The sequence below is a fragment of the Phyllostomus discolor genome, chromosome 4 (assembly GCF_004126475.2).
Source record: "Phyllostomus discolor isolate MPI-MPIP mPhyDis1 chromosome 4, mPhyDis1.pri.v3, whole genome shotgun sequence".
Lineage (NCBI taxonomy): Eukaryota > Metazoa > Chordata > Mammalia > Chiroptera > Phyllostomidae > Phyllostomus > Phyllostomus discolor.
Window position 1 is genome coordinate 53625278 of NC_040906.2, and position 11462 is coordinate 53636739.

Sequence of the window (11462 nt, forward strand, 5' to 3'; positions counted from 1 at the left end):
TATCTTTCATTTATTCATTTACTCATTTGTTTGTTAATTAAACACATATTGAGTATAGTTAGAGGCTAGGCCATGTAGAAAAATACAGGCAATTACATCTTTCTTATGCTGTCTGAAGCATGCATTACAGGTTGATACTTTTATCACCAATCATTATCTTTTTTTTTTTTTAGATTTTTATTTATTTATTTTTAGAGAGGGAAGGGAGGAAGATAGAGAGAGAGAGAGAGAGAGAGAGAGAGAGAGAGAGAAACATCAATGTGCGATTGCTGGGGGCCGTGGCCTGCAACCCAGGAATGTACCCTGGCTGGGAATCGAACCTGGGACTCTTTGGTTCCCAGCCCGTGCTCAATCCACTGAGCTATGCCAGCCAGGGCACCAATCATTATCTTTTACTCACTTATGATAGATTCAAAAAATGTTAGCATTGTAAAAAAGTCAACCCAGTGTAGTGATTTTTTCATGCCCTTCTTTTTTTTTAAGAATTATTTTTTTAAACAAATTTCTTAGAAAGAGACTTGCAGTGGAATCAGGGTTTAGAGGTCCGAGCCTCCCTTGTTTAATCCTCCTCTTGCCCTTTTTTCATAGGACACAATTTGAAAACTGCTAATGTCTCCAACTCTACCTTCCCAGACAAGCCTCAGGTGACCTGCCCATGGCTGCTCAGGTCTTTGCTAGCAGAACGAGAGCTAAACCCCCAAACTCCTGCCTCCTTAGGCCACCACACCACAGCCCTCTCTCTACATGGGTGTCTGTCCAATTGCAGGGTGATCTCTTCAGTTGTACTGAGTGCAACAGCTCTTGGAAGAGCCTACTCTTACACTCCGAGTTACGCCAAAGCTAAAATATCAGCTGCACGGTTTTTTCAGCTGCTGGACCGACGACCTCCTATCAGTGTATACAGTGCTGCAGGTGAAAAATGGGTAAGTACTAAGGTAGGGGTATGGGGCCAGTGGGGTGGGGTGTGCTGTATGTGTGTGTGTAGAATGGCCATTGTGGCTGATCATACAATGTCACCACTTAGCTTCTAAGTTCTACAGTGTTATAGGTTTATTCATATGTACTTGTAGTGGACAGACAGATTTACAGATGTAAAAAAAGGAAGTAAATTAGCATCAAAACTTATAAAGCAGTAGTATTCATATGGATTATATTTATATTCATGTAGTATAAATTAAATTCATATTAATTTAGTATTCATAAAAATTATACTGTAAAACACACTTTGTTGCAGAATAATGAAGCTACCCAGCCACCATGTTTTCTACCCATGTTCTGGTATGGAATATAGAAAAACCAGTTCTTCTTGTCCAATAATATTGATGTAATTCATGTTTATCTGGGTTTAAGTTTTAGCTCATTCATATTGACTACCAGAAAATTAGTTTGATCTTAACAAAATACCATTTCTTCTAACTGATAATCTCCACAGGTATTTTTAATTTTCCCTGCCTATTTTTTTAATATCCAAACATGTTCAGGTGAGTAAAACAAATCTAAACCCTAGTAAAGCTAACCTAAATTCAAAAATCTTTTTAAATTGCTCAAATGACCTGTTTCTTCTTCAGTTCAATAAGAGTAAAGTCTTTGTATGGTCTATTAAATGTCCATTTCTAGAATTCATAATTCAGATAGTACAACTGAAGGTATTCACCTTTGCACTACAGGAGTTATGTAACTTTCTGTCATTTCAAGTATACTGCTATTATTTTAACTCTTTGGAGGAACAGATCTATAGGAGTTTGGACAATTCCTGGCTTTTGTGATGTAACCATATGTTCTAGTTATTCTCTTCCATTTGTCATTCTCCCAGAATGTCAACAAATGGATGACAAGGAAGTCACCTTAGGTTAGAATGGGTATAAGAGCTCAAATATATTTAATTTCTCTGTTCAAGGCTCCCTTTATTCTACACCTGCTAGAATGGGGAATAGAATTTCATTAAGTCGCTGTCTTTATACTTTGCACTTTGGCAGTGTGGTGTCGAAGGTATCTGAAGAAGGGATTTAAAACTCAGATTTATGTCCATTTTCAATATTCTAGATTCCTACAGGAGCATATATAATTTTAATCTTTCCACCCACAGGACAATTTCCAGGGGCAGGTTGACTTTGTCGACTGTAAATTTACATATCCTTCTCGACCTAACGTACAAGTTCTGAATGGTCTCTCAGTGTCGGTTAGTCCAGGGCAAACACTGGCATTTGTTGGAAGCAGTGGATGTGGCAAAAGCACCAGCATTCAGCTGTTGGAACGTTTCTATGATCCTGACCAAGGGAAGGTGGTAAGCAATGCACATGCTTGAGAACCTTGCTTTCTGCTGAATATCTCCGGTGCCTGAATGTGGTCTTCAAAATTATGCCTTGCCAAACTCACTCTAAAGCGGTTACTTGCCTTGGACACTCACCCCTGTGGATAATTTCTAGTACCAATCATTTGCTGGTTGACCTGATTCTACCTTACTATTTCTAATGTCATATTCTTCCCAGTTCCAGATGGCCTGCTGATCAGTTAGACAAAGAAAACTGGGCACACTGCAAAGCTGGAGATGAATGTATTTAACAGAAGCATTCACTTATCCGTAAATGGAGCAGAAAGTGCAGACTAATCAGGGGACTAATGACTGGGAACGGAAAAAGTGGGGGTGATAAGGGAGGGACACAGTGATAAATGAGTAAAAAGGGGGATTTAGTATGAAAAAAATCAAAGACAATCTTGGTTCAAGAAGCTTAAATTTCAAAAGGTCGTCATGCTCCATAAAGCTTTGATGAGAATATTTGAAAATGTGTGCATTACTTTGTTGCTATTTTTACAGCATTTATTTCTATTTTTTCTCCTTTTTTTCCTTTTCATTCCAAATAATATATGCAGAGGAATACAGAGTAAAATAAGAAAAATTGGTAATGAAAAAGCAAGTTTTTACTCCACCCTTTCTCCCACGTTCCCACTACTCTGCTCAAAGGCAACCCCTTCTAACTGCTGATGTGTTTAGATCTCCCAACAATTACCTCAGTGTCTCTAAATAATGTGCTTATGCTGTCATTTCATAATTTAACAGATTTAGATTCTGCTGATTTATTTTCAAGAGATGGAAATTTAGTTTACCCTCATTGCTCTTCCTCCTTTCCCCCACCTCCTCCCAATATAAATGTATCAAAGTCCCTCTATTTGTAAATTTAACGAATACATTTCTGTTTCTTTTTCACCACCTATATGTAGATAACATCTCTGGAATTCTTCCTGAGGTGAAAATATTAGCAATTCTACCTTTATTTTCACCCCTTCCTCCTTTTACCTGTTAAGACCTAATATTACACTTTTATATGATCAAGAATACAAAATGCTTACACTCTGTTTAAAACATTTATTATCCTTCATGCTTTCACTCTAGGCTGATTCTAAAAGTTGAAGATTAATTAGCAACTTGTGTTATGATTATGTAAATAAATAATGTTTATCCCATAGTCAAGTAGTGAGGTACATTAACATGACATTTTTTCTTTGTTTTTCAGAAAGGCTTTCTTTCTTCTTGCATTCCCTTCCTTTATAAAATCTTTGTCTTCCAGTGTTTCTATCCTGCTACCTGTTTTGAAGGACCTGCTTCTTTCTCTCATTTCTGCATTGCCTGGGCTAATTACAGCCTCTGCCTTCTGAGTAATTGTCACCCTCTGGGTTTCCTGCAGTGTTTTTGTAGCTTAGATTCATTATTTCCATAGTCCCCATAACTTCCTCATTCTTGCTTTTCACTCTCATTTGTTGGAGTGTATCCACAGTCATTTTCTAAGATACGATTTAGAGGCATGGGTCTCAAAATTCTTTATTCTGCTCCACTCTTGACTGTTTCATTCAATATTTTGAAAAGTGCGTTTAAAAATTTTCCCTGAATAATTTAATTCTCCTTGTAATAAGAAAATATAACACTATGAAGAGAAACACTGAGAAAAATATGTACATTAAGTATATTTCTCTAAATGTGCTCAGTGAGCACTCTGGTCACAAGCAGAAAGCAATGCCCATGAAGAAATCAATACAACTTTGTAGATACATTACATTTTGTTATCATTGTAAAACATTTCCACAAATGTTTTTAAGTAGGTGAAATACCACATTTTGTGCAATTTTGAAACATACTCTATGCTTTTAAGGAAGCTACCAAATGCAGGTATTCAACCTTTCCAGACTTAACTGGATGCCTATGGTGTGCAGTACTGCATTAGTCCCTTTGGACGATTCTAAGGAGCATGAAGCATGTCTTTGTCTTCTAGGAGCTTACAATACTAACACATGTACAACAATTAGCAAACAGCTCTAATATTTAATTGAGTATTAAATTGTGCTTTGCACAATTAATATAAGTACTATGGAAAATGAGAGAAGGCTGATTGTTGAGGAATGCCTTATGTTTTTTTCTGATAGTGCTTGCTTTTTCCACTGCTGAAACATTATCTATAATATAATATGTTCACACCATTTAATGTAGTCTTTTTCTGAAATCATAGGTCCAAGTACTTTACAGTAGTATGTTAGACACACTGTATCTTAACTAGACTTTTAAGTGAACCAGCTCAAATGGCAGGTATTTGAGTTCCTAAATTTAACTGCCCAACTAGAGGGTAAGTTCCTAGAAAAAAGAGATTGTTTTCTTCTTTCACAAAAAGACCGCCTAGGATAGTGCCTTTGTGACAGGGAATTCCATATATGTTTGTTGATTGAATAAGTGAATAAATGTACTCCTTTCTTTCTAGAGCCTACTATCTCAGTTATACAGAGGCTAGTGCCAGTAAGATCATTGAAACAGGTTTGATTCTTATGTTGTCCAATTTTAAAGCTCATGGAGTCTCAAAGTTGAGAGTTCTGCAAACTTGTAGAGAATGTCTTGCACCAAAATACAAGGGGAGTTTTTTTAAAAAAATCTAAACAGTGTCCTGAGTACCTTCCTCATTTGTACCATCTGTGGAGTGACAGTTTTCAAAACAAATACATAGAACCAAAGTCGGATATAACTTTAGAGCATTCTGACAGACCACTTGTAGGGATCAAAGGCAACATAATGTATTTCCAAGAGTCCTGGGATTGTTGCCTCTTAGGCAAAACAAATGCCCAACATAACACTAACTCTGGAATAGGAACTTGCCTCACATGGAAATTCTAAAATGTAATTGCCTGGTTGTCACCTCTGTTGGCAGATGATAGATGGGCATGACAGCAAAAAGGTCAACGTCCAGTTCCTCCGCTCGAACATTGGAATTGTTTCCCAGGAACCGGTGCTGTTTGCCTGCAGCATAATGGACAATATCAAGTATGGAGACAACACCAAAGAAATTCCCATGGAAAAAGTCATAGAAGCCGCAAAGCAGGCTCAGCTGCATGACTTTGTCATGTCTCTCCCAGAGGCAAGTACCAAGTTGGAGTTATTCCTTGGGGGAGATGCTGATGGGCAGAGGTAGAACAACTACAGACTATTATGATTTAGGCTGTAGGAGAAGGTCAAAGGCAACACAATTTATTTCCCAGTGTGCCTGAGGTTCATCTCAGTCTTTAAGCAAAATAAATGTTCTTCATCAACATACTCTTTAGTTTTGGAAAGTAGTATATTATCATGTGCAAAGGATGCTGTAGAGCTTGGTGTACATAAAGCAGTAGCACATTAAGCATCAGCTTAGCACAGCAAAAAAAAAAAAAAAGTCCTAAGACTAAAAGCAGGCATCAGTTTGAATCCAAGCTCTGCAACTTATTAGCTGTGTAACTCTGGGATAATTACCTATCTTTCCTGAGACTCAGTATTCTGCAAAGTGCAAAATATAACATTAAAATGAAAGCATATACATAATAGTCACACAAAGGAAGCTACTGCTGTTATTATTGCCATCATCATAATTTCATTACTTGGCAGCATAAACTGCAACTGGTGGGGTAAGTTGCATCTGCCTTAGTGTATCACACTTTTCCAGAGCCAAGTTCAAACTTAGCACAATATCAACTCTACATTTTTCTATCTACCAAGAGTATCTCTTGATGATTGATCACAGAGAAAATTACAACATGGAAACAATTTTAAGAGCCAAATATTACATTTAACTTTTTCTACTTCTTTTTCTTAAATGCCACTGTGGAATTGGTTTTCTTTGTAAGTGATTATGTTTATAAATTTTGTGGTGTTTGTGCTGAGATTTTTTCTTTGTTCTTTTCACAAAGGCTTCTAAATCTTGGGCTGTTGCCTCATTCTAACTCGGGTAGCTTAATGTGGAAATTACTATTTGCTGTATCCTAAATGAAAAGCAAAGCTTGTGTGTCCACTGGAAGACTCATTTATTCCACAAATCTTTGTTGAGCACCTACTCATTTTTTGTAGCCAAGCCAAGACACTGGCTTGGAGTTAATTTATTGCCTCTTTCTGATACAGACATACCTATAGTACCTTTCACTGAGCACTTCTCAGTGCTTCAGGAAGGACAAAGTTGGTCATTATGAGTCTCACTTGGCTGGGTTGCACATCTGTCAGGAGGCAGGGGAGGCAGAGGCAGACCTTGTTGTGGAAGGCAGGTAGAGTTCAAGGACAAGGGCTCAGAAGCCAGACACACCTGGGTTTAGATTTCACTGTTGCTGCTTTTTTATTTGTTTGTCCATGACACATTTTTCTTTCCTGTGTATGCCTAAGTTTTGTAATCTGTGAAATAGGGAGAAAATGATTTTTGTGACTATTAAATGATAATCTGCCTAGAATAGTTAGCACAATACCTTATGCATAGTAAATATTTCATGAATGTTAATTATTTTTGTATAGTCATGCCCAGCCTCTAGCAAGAAATTTTCTTTCATAATTTCATCTAAAACTCACAACAAATATGTGAACTAATTATTAATATCTGCATTTTTCAGACTAGTTTGTACCTCAAAGAAATTTAAATAAATTTTTCAGGATCACAGAGCTAGTAAGAAGCAGAAGGGAGATTCACACCTAGCCTTTTGCTGTAGAATGATGCTGCATCAGCAGGGGACTGAACCAGCAGATCTCTCACAAGGCCCTTCCACTGCTTGGATTATTCTGTCCCTATAGAAAGATCTTCCACAGAGGAATTTGGAAATCTGGGAATCTTGAATCAGGGAAGAATCTCATGCACAGGGAGAAAGAGATAAAAAATACAAAGCTAAAAGAAATGCAGAGGAGGGGATAAAATTCTTCTTGTATCCTCCACAAAAAGGTCACTAACTCCACGTTTGTTTTAGATTTCTAAATAGATTTGACATCCTACATAGAAGTCATTCACTAGTCCTGATTTGAAAAAAAAAAAACACAACAAATTGTTTAAATTTCCACATGGGTCATTAATGTGGGCTCCATACAGCATAAGAGCAATGGCTGCTACTAGTTTTCAAACTTATTCTTTTTCCAGAAATATGAAACTAATGTTGGGTCCCAGGGGTCTCAACTCTCTCGCGGAGAGAAACAACGCATTGCTATTGCTCGGGCCATCGTGCGGGATCCTAAAATCCTCCTGCTCGATGAAGCTACTTCTGCCTTAGACACAGAAAGTGAGAAGGTACGTATTGATTTTCTGAAATCTTAGATCACTATAGATTAATCTTTTCCTGTAATATTTGCTCTTCTAAAATGGCACTATTTATAATTTTCTGATTCATTAACAGTAGAAATTGAGAATACTTTGTGGAGCCAAGGACAGTAGCTAGAGAAAGTAATTTAAAATAGGATTGCTTCAAATAAATAATATTTTAACCTTAATATAATTTTTTAAAATGATTTTCTAGGCCTGGTGATATTTTCTTAAAATAATTAGCTTTCTTAAGTGAAGTAAAATAATCCAGGTTATGTGTTGGGAATTTCAGTTTTTGTAGCTCTAAATTTATGTGGCAGAGCAGGTGGGCAGCATACAACACAAAGTAAGAGGCAGTATATGATGTGAAGTTTGCATGGCAGGAAATGCAAATAAGCAAAACACAGTTATAGAATTTACTATTTATTAACTCCTTAAGAACCAGGATTCCATTTTGGAGACATGTAAAATGTCCTCAATGAAAAACAAAATCAGGAATGATCAATGATTCCTATCTTAGCCTTGTTTCTTTGGTTTCATTTTAGCAAACTAGCCCATCAGGTCTTTTGAAATTGCATAATGACCTCATAGTTCAATCTCTCTTGCTTCACTGAAATTTCTCAGCGTATGGACTGCAATTCAAACCATTGATGCATTGTACTCAGCAAATACTTATTTCTTTCATGTCAAGTCTTTGGGTTGAACCCCTGACGAAAGCAATGTTACTCAGGTGGTATTAAACAGAACTCTTACAGGGTGGGCCAGGGAACAAGTAGGTGTCTTTGCATCATCTTTGCATCTTTTCTTTACAGACGGTGCAGGTTGCCCTGGACAAAGCCAGAGAAGGCCGGACCTGCATTGTCATTGCCCACCGTTTGTCCACCATCCAGAACTCAAATATCATTGCTGTTGTGTCACAGGGGACAGTGATTGAAAAGGGGACCCATAAAGAACTGATGGCCCAGAAAGGAGCCTACTACAAGCTAGTCACCACAGGAGCCCCCATCAGTTGATTTGACTCAAGAACTTCATGCACAGATGATGCACCAATTACAGTGCCATGGGTCATTTTTTTCCTTTCAGAAGAAATGATGATTATTTTACTTTTACACACATTGCCATACATTGGGATCCAACCTAATTTCTAATGACCTTCAGCAATAATTTAGTTTTAAGTGTCTGTATGTAGAAAATGAAAGAAACTAGGTCTAGGGTGTGTGAAAAGCCAATGTCTTGCAGCTTCCCAGGCATCACCCAATGCTTTCCCTGTACAAGAGCCAGTCCCCATCACCACATGGGAATTAGTGAGAGGTCTTGGAGTAATGAGACTTTGAGCTCCTCAAGGGCAAATGAGCTTTTTTTTTTTCCATTTTTGAGTCTATAATTTTTCAGTCCTAAGATGATAAAAGTGGCAAATGTTCATCTTGTCTGTTAGGATAGAGTAGCGCCTTCCAATCAAAAGACAGTATGAGCCACTAATGAGAGCTACATATGTAATTTAAAATTTTCTGCTTACATTAAAGAAAGGAAAACAAAAAGATGACATTCATGTTAATAATATATTTTATTTAATTACTTCTTGACCTTTTGGCTAAAATCATGTGTAGTATCTGTTCTTATCAGTTTAATAATATATTTTATTTCAGTGTATTCAAATTATTCTATCACATGTAATTAGTATAGAAATTATTAATCTTATATCATATTAAATATTCAAACACAAAAGTATATTTATACTTACTGCATATCTTAGTTCAGACTAGCCACATGTCAAGTTCCCAGTTGAAATATGTGACTAGAAGCTACTCTATCAGACAGACAGAGTTAGAGGATCTAGGCTCTGAGTCTCAGTTGTTCCTTTATGATTTGAGTCTTACAAAAACATGACTCTAGCTTCTCCTTTGAAGCATGTCCTTATACTGTACTAAGACACTTTGGAAAACTTGTTTAGACAAAGATTATGGTGCCCATTTGGATTAAAAAGAGAGGTGGTTAGAATTAAACATAATGATTTCAGAAATTACAAATAGAGTATTAATTCTTCTTAGAGGGATTGAAAGTCTTTATATCATTTTATTTGATTCACCTGTTTGAGTTGAGTTGGCAAAGGCAGAAAACTAGGATTGCTTAGCTTTTGTGTAACACAATGTAACTTTAAAAACCGCCATATTATCATATTCCCCTGAAGTCTTCTTTCCAAAATAAGTTTAGTTCCAATTAATTTATTAGAATTCTTTATGATGTTTTTCTTATAAAGAATTCTTATGAATAGTTGGAACAGCAGACCTTCCAACTTATTTTAGGAAGAGACCCTCAGTTATCTGGTGCTTGTCAAAATTACATGGAGGCAGATGTCCATAAATGTTACTATTTGAGAAAATGTTACTATTTGAGAAAAAAGTAAGAGTTAGCCTTTACAGTGTTTCATCTAGAAACTTTTTTTTTTAGTATCATTACTGTATGTCTATTCAACATGTGCTTTTAGGAAATTATTTCAATGAAAAGACACTGTGAACTTAATGGTACATTCATATATGCAATTTTTTGGCAATTAAGCATTCACTAAAAAAGTATAGATCCTGAAATATGTTGATACCATGTTCTGAAAGAGAAAAATATATAGGATCATAATTAAGTATGGTTTGTCACATGTTTATTCATGAATTAAATGTAAGTTTCCTATCCTAACAAAATATCAGAACATTCTCATCAGGTTGGTTTAAGATCACATCTCACATTTCCAATGAAGGGTTGGATTTATTAATATCTCATGCATTCAGACTCTCTCTGTGAGCAGGTCACAGAAGGATGTTAGTGGAGATTAAAAATTGGCAAATTTTATTGCTGTTTTCAAACACATTTTTAGATACATTTACGTGTGTATCTGTGCCATTATAAAATAATTATGTCTATTTGCATTTGCTTTAAACTTTCAGATCAAGTGAATAATCTCACCTACCCATAAGAGATGGGAGAAGAAAGTAACTTAACTTAGAAACCCAATTCCGATTTCTTTCACACTGTGTTCAATTAAATGCCCAATTAATCTAAATGAGTGGACTGTAAATAAAGCAGTGCACATGATTATTATCTAATTGGCACTGGCCAACATTATAATGTGGTCATTAGTGAGTTGTATGGTATCCTAAGGCTCATAATGAGTAATTAGGGTACACATGATTGGCATATAGCTGTCTGGATACAACCACTCGATGAGATAAATCAGCACTTGGACAAAATGTGTAGTAGATTAAGGAAGAAGAATACATAGCCAGCTGGTGAATTGGCAATTCCCTCCTGTTTGTGATTCAGGTACAGCTTCTACTCTGAGATACAAATAGATAAATGTGAGAACAAAATAGCTGGAGATAAAAAGGGAAATGTTCACCCAAGGTGACTCAGATCAGTGCCTACAAGTATTAAGAATGATTACTGAAAAGAGAGAAAACAATGCTATCATGTTGGTTGAGAATATATATTTTTGATATATTAAGTAGAGAATCAAAGTTGGAGATAAGCAATGTTTTCATAAAATTCCTTCAAAGTTGAAAATTTAATTATGTAAGTATACCTCAAGATAACATTTACGAAGTATTTAATAATTTAGTAAGCATTTTGCCTTTATATTCTTTGTATGGTACTGTGAAACCATTCTAGTAGGCTGCAAGGAAGGAATACCGCTGTAAGTTGCATTCATTGTTATGTATATATTAATATATAAGTCACTATGGCAGGCATTATAGATTAGCTCATTTGACACTTAATTCTACACCCCTTTCCCTTGCCTCTACAGAGGCTAGAAAGTAAAGTAGCTCCCTTCCCAGACTCCCTTGCAGCTAGGGGAGGCCATGTGACACTGTTTTGGTCTATGAAATATAAGCACCAGTATCTATGGAGGCTGTCCCTTCT

The 11462-nt window shown here is 36.3% G+C and overlaps 1 protein-coding gene and 1 pseudogene across 1 annotated transcript in view; both read left to right on the plus strand.

Moving 5' to 3' along the window:
* Positions 1–11462, plus strand: part of ABCB11 (ATP binding cassette subfamily B member 11) — an 85761-nt gene extending 74299 nt beyond the window's left edge. Inside the window, 5 exon segments of the mRNA XM_036023345.1 lie at positions 767–923; positions 2087–2284; positions 5187–5393; positions 7395–7541; positions 8366–11462. Coding sequence (XP_035879238.1) covers positions 767–923; positions 2087–2284; positions 5187–5393; positions 7395–7541; positions 8366–8566 — 910 coding nt within the window. The 3' untranslated portion in view covers positions 8567–11462.
* On the plus strand, positions 9125–9223 carry LOC114495726 (annotated as a pseudogene).